General features: G+C 31.3%; 4 protein-coding genes across 6 annotated transcripts; 1 reads left to right on the top strand and 3 right to left on the bottom strand.

Annotated features, from left to right (window-relative positions):
* The first annotated feature begins 47 nt into the window (after positions 1-47).
* Positions 48-16,961, top strand: LOC145731209 (U11/U12 small nuclear ribonucleoprotein 48 kDa protein-like). 2 transcript variants are annotated; one of them, XR_014178759.1, is made up of 6 exons: positions 48-425; positions 1,713-1,950; positions 2,481-2,616; positions 2,668-3,104; positions 3,162-4,029; positions 16,412-16,961. XR_014178759.1 is itself a non-coding variant. In XM_081982878.1 (5 exons), exons 1-5 carry the CDS (start codon positions 300-302, stop codon positions 3,359-3,361), a joined length of 1,137 nt encoding a protein of 378 aa, XP_081839004.1. In that variant the 5' UTR covers positions 48-299; the 3' UTR covers positions 3,362-4,565. The 2 variants fall into 2 exon arrangements, 1 of the variants encoding a protein (XP_081839004.1); XM_081982878.1 differs by lacking the exon at positions 16,412-16,961 and having other exon boundaries at positions 3,162-4,565.
* On the bottom strand, positions 4,672-5,410 carry LOC145730468 (uncharacterized). The gene is made up of 4 exons (XM_081981685.1): positions 5,158-5,410; positions 5,048-5,101; positions 4,779-4,945; positions 4,672-4,713 (listed from the first exon to the last, which is right to left on the bottom strand). The coding sequence occupies exons 1-4, from the start codon at positions 5,408-5,410 to the stop codon at positions 4,672-4,674; spliced, it is 516 nt and encodes a 171-aa protein (XP_081837811.1).
* On the bottom strand, positions 6,893-8,028 carry LOC145731211 (uncharacterized). 2 transcript variants are annotated; one of them, XM_081982880.1, is made up of 4 exons: positions 7,897-8,028; positions 7,582-7,769; positions 7,431-7,528; positions 6,893-7,373 (listed from the first exon to the last, which is right to left on the bottom strand). In XM_081982880.1, the coding sequence occupies exons 1-4, from the start codon at positions 7,936-7,938 to the stop codon at positions 6,994-6,996; spliced, it is 708 nt and encodes a 235-aa protein (XP_081839006.1). In that variant the 5' UTR covers positions 7,939-8,028; the 3' UTR covers positions 6,893-6,993. The 2 variants fall into 2 exon arrangements, with proteins under 2 accessions (XP_081839006.1, XP_081839007.1); XM_081982881.1 differs by having other exon boundaries at positions 7,582-7,784; positions 7,897-8,014.
* LOC145731210 (sorbitol dehydrogenase-like) lies at positions 8,616-13,011 on the bottom strand. The gene is made up of 7 exons (XM_081982879.1): positions 12,849-13,011; positions 12,527-12,560; positions 10,375-10,479; positions 9,595-9,814; positions 9,352-9,536; positions 8,994-9,294; positions 8,616-8,938 (listed from the first exon to the last, which is right to left on the bottom strand). The coding sequence occupies exons 1-7, from the start codon at positions 12,903-12,905 to the stop codon at positions 8,767-8,769; spliced, it is 1,074 nt and encodes a 357-aa protein (XP_081839005.1). The 5' UTR covers positions 12,906-13,011; the 3' UTR covers positions 8,616-8,766.
* Positions 16,962-18,825: the final 1,864 nt, after the last annotated feature.

Below are 18,825 nucleotides of genomic sequence, written 5' to 3'. Positions count from 1 at the left end.
CACGTGGTAGTAGGTAGTCTTTTGTTCTATACGTGTCATTTTTATGTTATTGTTGTTCTGTGTCAAGTGGACTGGATTGTATTTGTTTAAAATTATTTATAAAATGTTATTTAAAACTAAAATTATTAAAAAATGTAAATTCATCGATTGTGAGCGATCTACATTGCTATAATTTTTGAAATTTGCACAATAGTTTTAGGCCATTTTGTGTTTGTAGGGCTTACAACTACAATACATGTTTTAACTTTAGTTGATTATCAATGTGATAACAAATATATAATATATAATATACTGTTAAGATGGAATTTAATTTGGAAATCCGTAAAAAACAATTGGACAGTTTGAAACAGTACATCAAGTCTTCAGAAGATAATGTTGCAGCTGTGTTTCACTCTTTGGGATGGAACTTAGATAAGACTATACAGGTAGGCTAATATTGACTGGTCCAGTATTTTTTTAAGTTATGGGTATTGATATTGTCTCAAATATTGTGTGTTACAAGAAGAATTAAGAGTTCTTGGCTATTTTACAAAGCATTTATTTTCAAGAAACATTGTTAAAGATCCAAGTGATTCTGGGTCTTTAGTACTGGTCTGCCCTGGAGTTGATAATCTACATTTCAGTTGTATTAATATTGCCTTAACAGCTGTTAAAATTAAGTATTAATTGATAATTCAGAAGAAAAATTTGTAGAGTAACTTTTTAAGTAAAAAAAGGAAAATAAAAATATATTGGAAATAACAACCCTGTTAACAAATAGTACCTTCACTTAAGATCCAGAATTTTGCCATGTTAGCACTGGTACTGTTGAAAGGTTTTGCTTGATGCCTAAATTTTAACTGAAAATAGTTCTCACATGATTAATTTTAAAGTGCATAAAAATTAGATTTTTCATTATTTTGCTGTAAGAATGACCTGTTTAGAATCATTATTATTTTGCCTAGTACCCCATATGCTTATTCAAGTACATAAAGTAGTGATATTTAACATAAAATATGCTTAACATCATTGTTCAAAAGCATAGTACCTACTCACAATAAAAATTCTACATAACCACAACTGAGACTTGTAGGTTTTATATGTTATCTTCTTGGTGGGAGATACCAATAATATGGGTGTAAAATCTGGGATAGACATTTCAAATCCCTAATTTCTCTCACAAATTGCTTGATATTACCCAAGATCATATTAAGGTTAGACTATTCATTTTTTTATACAAGATTTTGAACAATTGTCTGTCTAATGTAGATTGGATAGTGTCATACAGTAAATTGGTCCGAAAATTGATAAGGATTGAAAAATGGACAAAAAATAGAAGGGGTTCTATTTTTCAGCCAATTTCAAGCCTGGGCCAATAGAAAACAAACAATTTTCTAATCTTCAATAAAATTTGGTTTGCAAAAAAACCTAAAGTATAGGTGCAGGTTAGAAAAGGAGTACTGAAGCAAACAGGAGAATAGAACATTTGATTTGGATCATTTATGACTTTTCTTAATTAATTAAAAACCAATCCAAAAACAGTAATGTCATTAGGAATGACACTAATGACATAAAGAAAGCATTTTTCTGTCTAATTGCATCCAATATAGGATCATATCTTGGCTAAATTTTGATAGGAACCAAAATTTGCTGCAAGTTTGTTTCAGTCTTTTGTTCAAGATCTTGTATAAGAAATTGGATAGTCTAAAACAGCCTTTAAAACATGTTTTCAGATGCAGCAATCAACTAGCAAGCAAGTCTGCTGTCCTATAAATAAAAATCATTTAGTAACAGAACACACAATTTCAACCCATTGTGAAAAGTTTTCACTCAAATCTGCAGGATATAGTCTTGAGGACCAGTTTTTATCTGACCCATTATCAGATAGTAAATGCAACATAAAATTGTCTGTGGCTAAAAAGATTGAAGTTTTTAGTGGAGCTAGGTCAATGAAATCTGATTTTAAATCAGGTAAGAAGTGTTTTATTTATGCTGTGGTAATTGAATTGTGTAGAGTGTAATTTTCTAATATTTTATGTAGAAACTTTTATTGAGTTTCTTGGTAAAATATTTAAAAATTGCAGGAGCCTTCTGCTTATACTGGGAAGCTGGATTTATAATAATTGATTGAGCAGAATGTCAATATTTGTATTTATTTAAAACACATTTTAAATCCAGTCTTATTCAGTTTTGATGAAAGTAGTCTGGTTTTATTAATAGTACATCAAACGGTTTTTTTCAGACTTTCTTTTATGGTTGGACAGTAATAACCAACTTTATTTACTATCCATCAAATATCAATAATATCCTTTTGAAATATCCTTTTTTTAAACGTGTACTACAAACTAATTCTTTATGTAGTTGTGGTACTGAAACTTAAAAGGTATATAAGTTATTTAGGTAAATTTTACTTTTTTAATTAGGTTACTATTAATTAGTGACTTATATACCTAACCTACAACTTTAGGATCATTTAAAACATCACGCACTTGTTTCTTTAGCTTGGAATGGCCGGGAACCAGATCCATTGACATCAGAACGGTTTATAAGCACCTATTCACCTGATGAGCGACTTGCTCTTTATGATTACAGTGTTAAACACAGTGATGGTCCTCCAAAACCTGAGGAGTTCACTTTGTATGTTTTTTATTTGTTTTATATTTTTTTTTTACAAAACTAATTTAATAGGGAGGTGTCCGACTCAAAAGAGAAAAAGACGTTAACTGAGAAAGAAAAGTTGATGCAGGAAAGGGATTCGAAACGAAGACGCGTAAAATATAAATCAGTTCACACTAGCAAAAAAAGTCACACTGAAGTAATGAGAGAACTTATAGACAACCAAATGGGGCTGTACGTCGATTGGATTAAACAAAAACAAGAGAAAGAGAGACGAGAGAAGGAGAGACTGAAAAGACTAGCTAAAGAAAAAATGCGAAAAAAAGCAGATGATCACAATAAAACTCAGAATTACGATGAACAGTACAACCAAAATTACGTCACCACTCAAACAGTGCCTTATGTGAGCAATTATAACTCAGCTCAGCCGTTAGCAAGTCAAGGAGTTATTACTGATTGGAGTCATGTGTATCAAGGTGGAATTGATACTGATATCTACAGCAATTTGGGTAAGTAAATTAATATAAAAGTGACGCATTAATCTAAATTACGAAATTATGTTCTAGATGAATTTCAAATAGATGAAAGCAGTTATAGCGCATCAAGTAGTAATTACTTAACTGAACCGATTTATCGAGATTATCCAAGTGATATTCAGCCAAATTCTAGTATAAACATGGGACATTCTAGTCAAATTAATAAAGAAACAACAAACGTATCACTGGTGGAAGCATTGAGAAGGGGAAATAAAAATCTGAAACATTAAAACTTGCTAAACTGCCGAAAAAAATGCAATCGTTCAATCTTTTTTTTTTTATAAAATGTAGCTCTTTATTTAGATAGTTAGGAAGTACAGAGTGCCTCATATTCAACTGGAAGCGCATTTTTGTGAACAACATTTTAGGTACCATTTAAAAAAGTAAAAAACTCCCTTTAAAATGCTGCACAACACGGTTTTTTTACAGAAAACTAAAAAAAACAGTCTGAGACGACATTTTGTTTGTTTTTAACCATAATCCATTGAAAATGAGGTACGGAAAATTGTCTTTAAAACAACAAGTCTTGACAACATTTTTGCTACATTCCTAAACTTTAGACAACATTTTTTGACCTTCAGGAACATTTTTAAATCTTCTGCAAAATTTGTAGACCTTCTGTAACATTTCCAGAGCTTCTCCAACACTTATAAACGTTTTTGCAAGTTTTTAGACCTTTTACAATATTTTTAGACTTACTGAAACATTTTTGTTTCTCGCTTTCTTATATTATTCATTTAAGAATCCGGGTTCTCATGCTTTCAGTCGTTTTTGGGACACTCTGTACATTTAAAAATATCTTTAAAGAATCTTATGCAGTATAGTATTTTTTCGGCACAAAAAGTTAGTTGGAATTGTTGTAAAGATGTTCCAAATCCAGATTAAGGATACTTTAAGGGTAAGTATGAAACCAATATAAAAGTTTCAATAGAATCTTAAAAGCTTTAAGATAAAAAAGGTGTTAGAATTTATAAGCCAAAATTTTAGGACACTCAGCAAAGAACTGTCAAAATTTAAGCAGCAAGCCTTGTTCATAAAGCTTTTCTTTGAATAGTTCAGATGATATTTTTTAAAATGAATATTATTGTTACATTATTTTTTGTTGACAATTTTTCTTTTTGGTTAATATCCTGAAAAGCCTTCTACAGGACATCGCTGTTGTTTTTACGTGAATTTTATATCAACCATTCCAGACTTTGAATTTGATTATCCTGTTTTGAATGAATTTTTTAAACCAATCACAAAGGTACATATGATAAGATTCAGTGAGACACCATGCATATTAGAACTTTTATTTAACAATACAAACAACAGAAAATATTGAAAACAATTTTGAAGCAATGGAAATATTTTGATTTATAATATATTAATTTTAGTTTTAACGCAGTAATTGTATCTGATATTAATTAAAAATAAACTTGGAATAATTACATATGTTTATTCTTAGTTTGTACTCATATATGCATCTTATGTAAGGTGGGGTTGTTTTAAAAATACATCAACACACCTTTTATTTTTACTTACAATTATGGGGTTCAATTTATAATACTCTATAAGACTGGGTATAGTACAAAATTTTTGTCTGTAACAGTTAGAATCTGTGTGCAAGTATAGATTTTTATTTTTTCTATCTTTAATTATACCCACATTATAAAACTGTGATTCATGATAAACAGTAATGGCTAAAAAAAAACGCATCGAAGATCGAAGTATGTACGTACCATCTGCGATATTGGACAGGCGTTTGAGTATGGCCTCACACTCTCGGCGACCGAGTTTATTGACATAATTATACAGATCTATTGAAGGTCTTGCTAAAAATGTAATAACATACATACATCAGTAAGTTGAATGCAATAGTTTGCCAAATTACAGGTGATTTTTATTTTAAAATTGAACTTGTGTCAAAGCATTACCTTGAATAAACCTACCTACTGATAGGCGTGGTGGCAGAATCTTGGTGATATCATCTAAAAACAGCTAATAATTTAACGAATTAAATTTACGCAAATTTGGTAACATTTACCTGATGTCTTCCGATTTTTTCGTAACATTTTCACCGGATTTTCTTGAATATTCAGTACCGACTTAGAGGAAGTGCTTGGTTTAGAAGTAGGACAATCGTTTCCCTCATAGCCACTTTCAGCTTCAGGTTCAGTAAGCCCCAAATCTTGAAGCGCATTTATATAGTCTGTCATGTCATCTGATAATAACAATTCATCTTTCAAATTCAATTTTCCTTTTTTGCAATCTTCCGTATTTTGCAAACTTTGTCGCATGGTCTCGTATTCATTAGAGTCTTGTATTTTACTATTTTCCGTTGTTTTATTTACTAACTGTGACGTGTTTTGGGATGTCACTTTGACTGGTGGCCGAATATTTAATACTCTCTGATATTCTTCATGTAAGTCAAACGTAGAATGTTTTATTACCTAAATTGGGTGAACAATACCAACTTATTAGTTAATATGTATAGCAAGTTTTAATATTATTATGAACAACACACAACAGCAACTTTTTATGTTCATCCACTTCAATATTTTTTTTCTGTAGGTACGTTATTTGATCTCTTACCAGAGTAAAATCTTCTTTTCCCTTAGACATTGTCCCCAATTTTTGGACAACGTTCTTTAAATTATGCTGTAAGTACAGAAAATTTGGATTAATTAAATATATTTGACAATTAAGTCATACTTACACCCACAAGATATTTCTTTATGCTGTTTGAATCAAACCCTTTAAACGTGATTGACACTGATTTTTCCATCTGGTTTTTATGGTCACGTCGATCAAGCTGAGTAGCGCTCACTAATCCATATAAAAACTAAGCATATGTTTTCAAATGTTAATAATCTTGGTTTTGCTGATTTATTATCACGTTTTAGATAGTCTGTAATTTTATTTTTAAGCAAAATGCGGCTAGAAAATCTGATGTAAATATGAGTGACACATAATTTTTACATGGGTTTTTTTGGTGAGAAAGTATGAATAATTTTAAGATAACCAAATTAACGTGTTACATTTTTGTATGGCATATTTTTAATTTGTAACCCCAACATATTTTGTCTTTTTCGAATCTGGATACATGACAAAAATCAAAGTAAAATAGGTTAGGTTACGTAAATAAACGTAAACCTTTCTATTTCCTTAACATGTTGGTTTTAATTTGACACTTAGCGCTCCCACAATTTTTGCTACTTCCGTCATCTCTCTCATCATTATGACGCGTCATAAACCGCCATTTTACTTTTTTAAACAAATCTTAATTTTAAAGAAATACTCATATCAGCAACGGATTGATGATTGGCAATATTTATTTGGTGGTTTCTCTGAGGTTTTCTTGTGTCTAACGTCATTTTGCTTATAAATACGTCATCAAGCGCCATCTTGAGTTCTGCAATCAAATTTAATCCTCCTATTTTCTTTTCAACTGGTTCAATATTGATGTTTTAGTGCTTAACTTTGAATGTTAGGGTTTTCAATCGTAGATATAAATAGGTAGTTAAACGACATAAGTTAGGAGGTAGCAAATTTCCAACAAATTGACAATTGATTATTGTTGTAATGGTGAATTCACATGTACGGCTTTAATTTGCTTAAATCTTAACACAGTGGGTAGTTTGTGATTAAAGGCAGCTTTCAGCTTGCTGCTTTTTATTGACCAATCACAAACTACAAATGTACGCAAATACTGCACATGTGGACTTTCCATAAATGAGTGAATTTAATAACTTAAACAACCAACACAAAAAAACACTGAATAAGATTCAAGACAGTATAATAACAGAATTGAATAACTAAAGGAAACAATGCATAATTTAAAGTTTTTAAATTAAATTACTCGTTAGCAAATATACAGTGACTATAATAATTTATTCAAACGAATATGCGGGAAATTATTTTCCTCATCGCATATAATCAATCCATTTAATGTGTAATATTCAATAAACGCCTCGAGGGTTTTAAACTTAGTTTCCATGCCTTCTACTTGACAGAAAAAATGTCCGTCCGCATCTTTTTCCACTGGTATATTATAAACGTTTTTCTTGTTGTAGACGGTTAAGACAAATAAGTATTTTTTTGATGGTCTTAGTAAGAAAGCTCCGTCACTTAAGTTAGGAATGTTCTCTAAGAACCGAATGGCGCCTTTACGATCAACATTATGATAGTAAGGGCTGTTATGCAATTCATCTAATAGTGTAGTTGGTTTGGGCTTTGAAACGCACGTTTGTGCTGATTCGACTGCAATTTAAATAAACAGCCGTTAAGATGAAAAAGAAAAGCTATGGTATTTCATACCTTTAGGACGACTGGAAAGTGGGCTTTCAAAATGATGGGTAAAATATCCGAGATTTTCTTTACTACTGTTTTCATAATGGTCTAAGTCTTCAGCCGAGCTACAAGTATAAATAACATTAAAACTTTGTCACTATAAGGTAAAGTATCTTACGATATTTCAGTGGCAAAAACAGGCACAGTTTTAGGTGTTGAATAATATATTTCGTCTTGCAGCATTACCGCAGAATATGGGTCTTGGGCGACGTTTAAGTTTGGTGTTCTATTGAAGTTCATTTTCTTTATATTGACATCAGATCCTCTATATTGACAATTTGATGGTTGGAATTCCAAATTCAAGCTCTATAAAGATTATTCCTGAGATCAGATTGGAATCTTATAAATGCTTTAGAAAGTTTAATAACAAAAATAACATTTGCTAGTTTTCACTGCAAATCCAACTAAGAATAAATTGGTTATTTGTACTTACATTTAAATGTTTAGAAAATTCCGATTTATTTGTGGTATTCATGGAGTATGGAGTGTCGTGTCAATTTGTTTATTAAATTATTTACAAACTCGAATAGTTGAAAAATGGGAGTGGTATGATAATAAAATGTAGATTTATAGTATTTCAAACATTGAAAATTAAAATGTTGATAATTTGAATAGCTGAATACAGTGGTGGTTATGACTAATAAAGTGGTTAGATATTTAATTTTGAAATTGTTTATTAATCAAGTAGAGAATGTTTACGGAAAATCAGCTTTGCAAGTTTTTAGACATATAAAACGTCCCAGTCAAAACTTCTAATTTGACTTAAGTAGTAGGCCTAATGAACAATTTTGAAGCTTCTCCTGTTTTCTTATTTACCTGCACTCTCTCTTGTAAAACTCTTGTTATACTAACTGCCTCCTCTTCACTCTTTTTTCATCTGGCGCATTCGTTTTACCCATTCAAATTTGCACAGATATTAAAGTATTTCCTATTAGTTCTACCCTAGTTATATTCCCATTTCAGTCACACTCATTTTATATCTCTATCTTCAGCGTATTTCTTTCTCTTCCACTCTCTACCCTTCCGCAACTTAATTTGCAGAAATATATCTTCCATTAGTAGCTAATATTAAATCTTCACTGCTGAATTTTGGGAAACCAACTCTCTATAGACAATAATGAATTAGGATATGTCAAAACAGAAATCGATGCATTCTTCAAAATTGAACTTTTTTATTTACAAAATGGCATTAAAAATAACAAACACCCTCCCCAATTTAGTATGTAACATACATGAACTTAAGATTTTCAGCAAAAGTTGAAAATACAAACTTATTCTATTTGAAAATCACAACTGAAATCAGTTACGATGGTTTCCATTCGGGATTGGCGTGAATTAAGATCTTTATGGGGTTGCCAGTTTGATTCTTGGCAGTATCGAAAGCTTTCTGTGTGTCCTCAATTTTATAGTGATGAGTAATTAAAGGTTTTACGCTGATTTTTCCTGTCGAGACCATATCAATTGCAGTAGGATAACTGAAAAGGTTGTTAACAATAAATGTGATGTTACGAAGACAAAGAGGAAACATACTCGTTAGCATATCGGAAGACTCCTCTAATATCAACTTCGCGGATAATGGCACTGGCCAAAGGTAGAGTTTGTTCCATCTTGCCCATTCCTATGAGAACGACTATTCCTTTACTCCTGGTGACTTTTAAAGCTACTCTGACACTGAATTCTGCTCCAGAAGCGTCGAAAGATTTGTTGGGTCTTTCGCCTAGGAGTTCCTGGATTTTATTCACAATAAAGTCCTCGTCTTGATCTTTTTCAATTTTGATTGTATGGTGTGCTCCTAATTCCTTAGCTTTTTGCAACTTAACGTCCAAAATATCTGTGAACCAAATATGGGTTAAATTGAGTTAAACGTTTTTAAAACCGTTCTGTGTACCAGTAACAATGATTTTCGAAGCGCCCATAGCTTTGGCGGCTAACAAAGTCACAAGACCGATTGGCCCAGCTCCCAAAACGAGAACCACGTCTCCTACAGTGACATATCCTCTTTTGCAGGCGTGCACACCTACAGAAAGCGGTTCCATCAGAGCGCCATCTTCCAAATCCATGTTGGATGGCAACCTAAAAGTGTATAATCACTCAAATACGTTCCTGTTGCGATAAGAGGCTGTCAACTCACTTGTGACAAAAGTCAGCAGCGTGAACGTAATACCGGGAAAGATTACCATCGTCTGGAGGAGTGGCACAGAAGAAAATGTCTGCGCAAAGGTGATAGTCGCCGCTCTTACAGAAGGTACAGACCCTGCATGGTACACCAGGTTCAATTGCTACTTGGTCGCCTGGTTTGAGGTTTTTGACGTTTCTTCCTACCTTTACTACAGTTCCAGAGGCTTCATGACCTGAAAATGCATAAGGTAAGAATACAACATCCTCTGGCAAATTGCCCCTTATAGGGAGCAGAAGCCATATTCCCCTAGTTGGATAGGGGATTCAGGAAGGAAGGAAGGAAGAATACAACATAATACCAAAGTCCAAGCACTGTTTGTAGTTTGTGATTGGTCAAGAAAAAGCAATAAGCTGAAAGCTGCTTTTCTTGATCAATCACAAACTAATCACTGTCTTAAAATTTACGAAAATGGAAACGTAGTATAACAGTCAAAACCATCAAGATTTGTTTTTTCGTTTCTAAATAACGAGAGTTTAAAAAGGGTGCTTACAATACCAGACCAGAACGCCCCAACATTTCTATAAGTCTTTGAATATGATGGTTGGCTAAAAACCTCCTAAAAGTGACGTTCTCATTCAAATTACTGCATAGTGGTTGAAGCTTTAAATATGATTTTAACATTGAAATTTTTTTTAAATATTTATTAACTAACATATTTCAGATATATATATTTACGATCTATATACTTCATAGAATGCTAGTAAATTGTAAAAATAAATATTAACAACTTACCGATAATCATGGGTTTATTAACGATAAAATCTCCGATTCTACCATTTACCAAATAGTGCACGTCCGATCCACAGATTCCCACTACTTCCATTTGCAAAAGAACCTCTGAAAATGATCATAATTTAGTATTTTTCCATGAAGTTTGTACTAAAATAGTTAAAACAAGTTTAAAATTGTATCAACAATTCCCCAAAGTGTACAAACTCTAGTTTCAAAGTATACTGAAAGTTAAATTAAAGTAGAGTGATGTCACAAGTGTCATCACAACAAACATTACTTGCATAAAAATTAAGTTCTGCCACCGTTTATCTGTCAGACATTCTGTGTGTGAAAACAGCTTGTATATTTTTATAAATATTATTAATGTATAAGTGACAGCAATCTGTGTACATTACAGCCCATTTAGTGCATTTTTCTACTAACATTTGGATTATTTCTATTCTTGGCTACTATTATTATAAATTTTTTAAAGTAACGGCATTGGAAAACAATTTTTCACCTTTAAGCAAAAACAATGAACTTGGTATTCAACTATAACTAATTAATAATTTATGGCGAACGCGCCATTTTTACTGAATATAACAGTAATTACAATTACAAAAAAATGCACAATTCAACCTTGAAACTATACTAGGAATTTACTATTTGCGTTGATTGTAACTACAAATGGTTTTATTGGCTGGATTAGGGAGTGTGTGTTATATACAACGGTTTTTTAATTGAGTTCTATTGGTCAAGAATTCCATTCATTAAAATTACTAGATGGAGTTGTTACAACTATTTTATTCTTGTTTAGTGAGTTAGAGATAGTAAATGCAAAATAATTCTGTAGTAGTAACTTAAATAAGTAGTTAAAACATCCAGATAAACTCCTTTTTATCTTTTGCTTCCCAGTTTTAAAGCTTCATAAGTAATTTTCTGATTTGTTGTGAGAAGCTTTACTTTCTATACCTACATACTTAAGTATTTTAAATACTTTTCAAGATTTTTCTCACCATGATCTCAAGCTTAATGTAAATAAGTCATAATTACTGTTCTAGGCAAGTTGTCTCTTTCTTGATGATAAATAAGTAATTGTAGCAAATTAGATTTTATCTGTCCCAGGAGAAGTTATGAAGAATTTTTTGGATAATTGCACAAGTGGATTACTGGATGACCGCCGCCATTTCGGTACTATTCATTCAATTAAAACTTAATACGGTAAATTTTGACTTTGGGAACATGATTCTGCTGTGAATGACACAAAACAAAAATAATTGTATTTGTAACATTAAAATTACAAATACAACTACACAAAATAAAAACTAAATCAATAAATTCAAATTATAACAAGAAACGTCAAAAAATCAAAATGGAATAATTTTTAAAGGCACAGGGTCAAATTCAAAAATATCGTCTTTGCATACTACTTCAAGTCATTTGACAGTTTGTCACGTGACACCGGTTTGTTTTTTAAATATGTAGATCAGATGACATATTATGAAATTACCCCAAATATTCAAGAATTTAAAAATAAATTTATTTTTAAAAATAAGCTTTTTTCTTAATATATTATCAAGTTGTGATAATTAATCAAGTTGTTTTTTAATCAGCGTTATATAAAGGAATTCCAAATCTAACTTGATCTGCTTAAGGTGAAGGCCATAGAACGGTTTGTGGATGTTTTCTGTGAATTATCGAATAAACTTGATTACTTCATGTATTATTTAATACAGAAATTGAAATTTGTTATTCATTATTACCAGCAAAGCTCAAGGCACTGATAAAGAGTTTTAGGATGTGTTTTTGTAAACTAGTGAAGCAAAAAATAAAAATTTGCAAGCTGTTAAAGGCTTTGACTGATAAACGTCTAAATTTAGTCCGTTGTTACGTCAGTAGTAGAAACAAACAGAAAACATTGTTTTTTTGGAAAAAATTACAATCAAAATCTAAATCTCATAAACTTATGAAACTTATTTAAATTTGAATTGTTACGTAAACTACTGATAAACGAAATTGCTGACGATTAAATAGTTGATTAATCTGTTACTATAATGCACACGAGGCTTGAACTTGTGTTATTGTTGCTTTAATATCAACACGTGTTGAATTTTTAAATTTTACGGGCACGTTTTTTCCTTAACCCTAATCAACGAATTAAAACAAAACTTACGATCATCCTTGGGTGCTGGAATGGACCTTTGTTCCTAGAAAAATACATTTACTTCAGTATTAGCTTTGCATGGTTAATAATTTTGATACACACAGTACTGCTTCATCATTAACATATGTTGCATACAGGTACACAGTTTGTATAATTAATCAACAAGTCACATTGATGAATGAAACAATAATTATGTTAATACATGATGACTACAAAATTAACAGTAAGATTTCTGCCTAAACACGCCATTTGCACAACACAATACTAATATAAATTCGACAGTTAAAATATTCAAAAAATGCTGTAATAAAAAGAAAAACAAACAACCTACCAGTCTGATATCGTTGATCCCGTACAAAACGGCCGTCAAGTTGTCGTTGGGTGCCATGTCTGGTCTGTAGGAAGGCTTTGCCCTAATAAATAATACGATGGTACTACCGGCGGTTAATTTATAATACTGCGATAGTACTGGCGTACTGGCAAGGCGCTTTTTGATTCTCCGATCACCAATCCTCGTTATATATAAGCTTGAAACTTGGGAGGTGCTATTTGGTACAACTTTCGGTTTGTTTGTGCGATGATATTATTTTTCAAATTTGTTGATAAATGTATTAAGCCGGTTACAGCACATTTTGGGATGTTTTTTCTGTTTTTAACGATTGTAATGAAATTGTACTATTATTTTATTAGTACTATATTTCTGACTACTCAATGTTAACAGATATAGCGCAGATTTATCTATTATAACTATCGTTATTTTCACACTCGTTGCTAATTGCTGTTGTTAGGTCCCTTCGATTACATAATAGCTTAAATTGGCTGATAATAAAAAATAGGGGCAGAAAACAACAGTTTAATCCATCCATACACACAGAGATTATCTTGTTTCTGCCAAAATATATTACAGGCGATAAGATATTACCTCCATCAGGTACGTAAATATTTACTGCGAAAAATTAATAATGAACCCGTGTTTTTAAGAACAATAGGATGGCTTATTATTAATAATTATTAACGATAATAAGAGTGCCAAATGTTCTGAAATAGAATTAGACTCCTTTAAAGATGGTTTAATTGATAAAAAAATATTGTGGGAAATTTCCTGTTTTTTTTTTTATAATTTTGAACAAAAAAAATATTAAAACATGAAGACTTAAACGATCTGACACATGGACAGTTAGTTTTAGTTTTTGGAATACACAAATTTTGAGACACCCTGTATTGTTTGACTTACTAATTTAAATAAAACTAATATTTACGACTCCAAAGTGGGAAAGCACACTCTGAAGTGTTTGTATACCACTCAAAATAAGATTTTTAAAATGTTTATCTTACCATTCCATGCTTGATTGGTATTAGAAGATTGAATTGTAAGAGTAGTAAATACAATAACAATAAAAGGTTTGTCATGATCATTTTTGTTTAAAAACAAAGCAACAGAGAAGTATTTTAGAGTTTAGAGTTTTCGTCTTAGCTAATTCGAATATTCTCAGTTCAAAAATAACAGATGTACTACTTAAATCATATCTGAATGAACAAATACACAGGCTTTACACCTTCTTTGGACGCTGGCTAATTGCCCATAAATTAAAAAAAAAGACGAACTGATAAGAGAAGAATGTGTTGAAAAGATTGAGCTGACTAATTGTCCAACATTTTCAAAAGAAGACAAACTTCAAAAAGAAGACTGTGTTGATATGATTGAGATAGGTAAATAGTGAAAAATGTCAAAACAAGACCAACTGAGATCGGAAAGAAGAGTGGAAAAATGAAGCTGGCTAATTGCCTAGAAGCTTTAAGAGAAGTTTAACAGATAAAAGAGTAGCATAAGATTGATTTGAAGTTAGAGAAAATCTGGGAATTTTCGTATTTCTTCCTCAACTTTCGAAAGTTATCAACTTTCTTTTCGTGCTCAACTCTAGCTGAAGTGGAGGTGATTGAGATGGCTATTTGCTCAGAAATTTCAAGTAAAGACGAACTGTGAAAAGAAGAGCGTAAAAATGTGACAAAATGATTGAGCTGGCTGATAGCCCACGAAATTCAAAAAAGACTAACTGATAAAAGAAGAGCGTAAAATTGTGTTGAAATGATTGACCTTGCTGATGGTTCAGAAATTTCAAGAAAAGAGGAATTGATAAAAGAAGAGCGGAAGACTGTGTTGATATGATTGAGATGGCTAATTTTTCGAAAATTGAAAAGAAGTCTAACTGACACTTTATTATTAATTTGTAGTAGTTTTTTGTTGTAGCCTGTGCGTAAATACAACTTTGCTAAAATTTGGCAGATTTTGTAATTTACAGTTTATTTATTCTACGACAAATTCAAAAATAATCTAATTTTTTTTCTCTTTCTAGTTTTTATTTCCAGAACTGTCTGTCCTTTTTAAGATTGCAAATAATAAAACAAAATTCCTGAACCTTTGGCTGCAAGAGAACGTCTGTAAATAACTATCAGAATGTGCTAGTTTTTTAATTGTAGGTACTTATTTAACTAAAAAAGATCTCTGAAGATAACTTTGTTGTAAAATAAATGGATCTTGTTAATATGAAAAATTCCTGCAAGACTAGGCATAGATTCAATTCAAACCAGTTTTTTTACCTAAAATGTCACACATATTATGTTATTGATAATGACAGGCTACATTCGTGTTTTTTTATGTATTATAATAACAAGGTTACGTTTTTTCGGAGTTTTTCTTGAGTTTCGGTCAAATATATTAAAAATCCGCACAGGATTTGATAAGTTTAATTGATTCAACAATAATAGAAAAAAAAAATTGTTTTTATACACGACGGAAATTGCTTGCTGGCAGCTATTTTTTTTAAAAATTATGGTTTTACAACACGATTTTACCAAAAAGAATATACGCAACTAATTTTTGTAGTGCAGTTATCTTTTTTTTTTTGTAGATTACAGAAAATGTTCTAGGATTAAGAAAATTCAAAGAAATTTACCTTACTTTTGGTAACATATTTGTTGTCGTTTGGTCTCTCCCCACTCTTTAATCGTACATATTTCCAAAACTGCTTTTAGGTACGTTTTTGCTTATTTTTATACTCGTTTTAAGCTGAGACAGGGTGTTTCTTGTCACACATTCTGTTTTTTCTTCAATAACGTGTATAAAACACTTCAAATTTGTGTAAAAAAAAACTCAGGAAATGTCTAATTCAGTGTGTGATAATTGAGTTACCCAGTTCTTGCTCCTTCAAACCAAAATTAATATTGTCAAACAGAGAACCATCCATAAAACTGCTTAATTATTAGATATGGTACCAAAATCAGCTGACGCATAATGCGTCAATTGCTCGGTCCTGAACCAAAACAAAAATATCAAAGGAGGTCGACAAGTCAAATGATAAGATGACATTATACTCGTATTAGCTGCAATTTGTTTAATCGGCATACTAACCAACTCATATATTGCCGATTTAACTAAACTTGTCCGTCCTTGCGGCCTAAATTCAATAACGTTTTAATTGAACGATGACACCCGTGGTTATATTATAAAAAATGAGAACTAAATCTAGATTTGTGAAAGAAATTTAAATTAGGCTGAAATAAAGTGTGCAAAAATTGCTATTCACTTTTTTCAGTAATTTAATTCAACCAATTTTAATGAAATGTAATTTTTTTTATTAATAAGTGATATTTATCACTTAGACAGCCTTGATGGCAACAAGTTACAATCAATTATATTCTTTTTCTATTGAAATAAAAACTTCATTGTCTGCTCATTAAATATTGTAATTTTTTTCTGTTTTTGAATAAATAAATTATTTTCGTAGTAGAGTATGTCAGCTATGTTAAAGAGCTTTTAGAGCACTTTGGAAATGGTCTAAATAACAAAAAACAGCATGATCATAAATCATAAACCAATAAATCTTATTGTTTCAGCAACATTCCCTAGACATCCATTTGACAAGACTTTTACCACAAAAAGAATGAAACTACATTAGAGACTACATTTTGTTATATTTGTAATCATGTAGAGGGCACTATGCCCCTTGCAATATTGAATGACTGAGTGTTATACATAAAATTGCACCAGATCAACGAGTTAAGAACTCGAATTTGATGGTTAATTTGTCTATTTTTTGTAAATAGTATGTTTCTTTGTCCAAGCAGTTCCTCTTACTTTAGTAGGCCTGCAGCATATGTTAGGTGTAATGATTTGTATTTTTGTGTAAATATTGTTTAGTTTTTATTAATAGTTGTATAGTATATTGCTCTGATGAACCCTTTAAATAATACTACCCATATTTGTTAAATCCTTAGATTTAGTGATAAACACTGACACTGATAATTACTAAAAATTATTGTTTTAGACAGCATACGCTTTCTGTGATTTGTTTGTATATTTTTTTTACCTAAAAATACTACAGTGTACTTTATCATCGTTTAAATAAGTAGTATATTTTGTATAACAATAAACTGTTTTCTGCAATTCCGAGTTAGCTTTGTCTTATCCTTTCTTCCTTATGCTCCTGCGCTTCCATAACGAAAAATAAAATAGTATTAGGTACGTGACTTTGTAGATGAATTTGATAGTTGAAAACAATTACGTGACTACAAGGTTCTATTTTAATCGTAAGAAGAGTCAAGTGACCTACGTAACTGATTTTCATATAACATTGAAAACTTGAAAATTTCGTGACCTTGTCCTTTTAATTACAAAAATGGCAACGTGACTAGTTTGACATTGAAAACAGTCACGTAACCTTCAGAAATGACTTTTGACCTTAAAAAAGGCTCAATGACTGCAAGGCTATTTTAACTTTAAGAAGAATCACGTGTGACCTTCAAAGATTCCATTCGACGCTTGAAAATACTCACGTGACTGCAAGTATGCTATTTGAACTGTAAGAAGAAAAAGCAACTTCCAGGTACCAGGGTTGCCACATTTGTCAAAAATCCCAAGTGCCACTGTTCTTCTGTTTCTTTTAAGATGACAGGTGTTATTATTTGACACGTGCTAACTTAGTTACTATGACAGCTAGAAAGTTCATTGAAACGTCAAAATGTAGCACGTCATTTTGACATTCATTTACCTGAATAGATTTCTTAAAAAAATTACAAATAACCGAGATATTAACTGGGAAATAGAGCAGTGCCAGTAAACATGTTTTTTCGAAGATGTCATAATTTGGTCCCTGTGACAGTTAGGAGGTTCGTTTAAACGTCAAAATACAGGTCATACTTTTGGAATTACTTTACCTGAGTACGAATTTCTTTCAAAAATTACAAATAACCGATGAGATATTTGGCCTGAAATTCATTGAAGGTGTCACAGTTTGAGAGCTCCTAACTTGGTTCCTAGGACAGTTAAGCTGTTCGTTGAAACGTCAAAATATAGCCCGAAATGTTGACATTCTTTTACTTGAATACAAATTTCTTAAAAAAATTACAAATAACTAAGATATTGACAGGGAAATAGAGCAGTACCAGTAAACATGTTTTTTCAAAGATGTCATAATTTGACAGCATAACTTGGTCTCTGTGATAGTTATGGCGTTTTCGATTGGCAAGTTTAGTGCAAAACGAATGTATCTAGAATGTCATTGAAACAATACACTGGTTTTGCACTATAAACATGCCAATCAAAAACGCCATTAGACTATCCCAAAGGGGGTGGTTTTCCAAGTTAAGGTAAGTTCCCATAACCGCGTTTTGCGTCTGACGTTACTTATTTCCAATTGGTAGAAGCTGAAAATTTGAACGTTTTGGACGGCGCATATGGCAAACGTTATATCTTAATGGTAAAACTGAAAAAAAATTGATGAACACACTGAACAGGACAGTCACAGATATTTCCATTCATCCTTGTTTCCAATGCGACAATTAGCTGAATAGTACAATAACTATTTAGAACTGTAACAGTTAAATGACAATTAAAAATATCATGTTTAGAGAAAACTACTGTGAACAGCAGAAAAAAGTTTTGCCAGATCTGTCAGCTAAAAATTTACTGTTGACTAATAGGAAATTAGTGACGTCAGACGCAAAACGCGGTTATGGAAACTCACCTTAAGTCTTCTGGTAAATATCCATTCATCCAGGAGAAATATCCCAAAGAAACAAAAAATCTTTACTGTTTGGGAAAAATCATTAAGTTATTATTATAACTTTGTTTTTCTAATAGTAAACCCATCACAAAGAAGTATAAAAACATGCTTTTATTGGCTCTCCTAATAATAAAAATTGCTCATAGCTTTCACTATGTAGGTCAGTGTATTTACTTACTACTTACTTTCTTTTTTTTTGTATTTATTAAGTATTTATTTACAGTGGAAAAAAAGTAAAACAAAACA

The sequence above is a fragment of the Ips typographus genome, linkage group LG6 (assembly GCF_016097725.1).
Source record: "Ips typographus isolate SLU linkage group LG6, UJ_Ityp_2.0, whole genome shotgun sequence".
Taxonomy (NCBI): Eukaryota; Metazoa; Arthropoda; class Insecta; order Coleoptera; family Curculionidae; genus Ips; species Ips typographus.
This window is presented reverse-complemented; position numbering and strand designations above follow the sequence as displayed.

Coding starts and splice junctions, on each gene's coding strand:
- LOC145731210 (XM_081982879.1), bottom strand. CDS start 12,905: ATGGCACCCAACGACAACTTGACGGCCGTTTTGTACGGGATCAACGAT. Junction 10,480..12,526: donor TCCAGCACCCAAGGATGATC/GTAAGTTTTGTT, acceptor GATCATTTTCAG/AGGTTCTTTTGCAAATGGAA. Junction 9,537..9,594: donor GCTGCTGACTTTTGTCACAA/GTGAGTTGACAG, acceptor ATACACTTTTAG/GTTGCCATCCAACATGGATT.
- LOC145730468 (XM_081981685.1), bottom strand. CDS start 5,410: ATGCGACAAAGTTTGCAAAATACGGAAGATTGCAAAAAAGGAAAATTG. Junction 5,102..5,157: donor AAAAAATCGGAAGACATCAG/GTAAATGTTACC, acceptor AGCTGTTTTTAG/ATGATATCACCAAGATTCTG. Junction 4,714..4,778: donor ATGAATCACAGTTTTATAAT/GTGGGTATAATT, acceptor TAACTGTTACAG/ACAAAAATTTTGTACTATAC.
- LOC145731211 (XM_081982880.1), bottom strand. CDS start 7,938: ATGAATACCACAAATAAATCGGAATTTTCTAAACATTTAAAT. Junction 7,529..7,581: donor GTTTTTGCCACTGAAATATC/GTAAGATACTTT, acceptor TTATACTTGTAG/CTCGGCTGAAGACTTAGACC. Junction 7,374..7,430: donor ACTTTCCAGTCGTCCTAAAG/GTATGAAATACC, acceptor TTTAAATTGCAG/TCGAATCAGCACAAACGTGC.
- LOC145731209 (XM_081982878.1), top strand. CDS start 300: ATGGAATTTAATTTGGAAATCCGTAAAAAACAATTGGACAGTTTGAAA. Junction 1,951..2,480: donor GAAATCTGATTTTAAATCAG/GTAAGAAGTGTT, acceptor TTGTTTCTTTAG/CTTGGAATGGCCGGGAACCA. Junction 3,105..3,161: donor TGATATCTACAGCAATTTGG/GTAAGTAAATTA, acceptor ATTATGTTCTAG/ATGAATTTCAAATAGATGAA.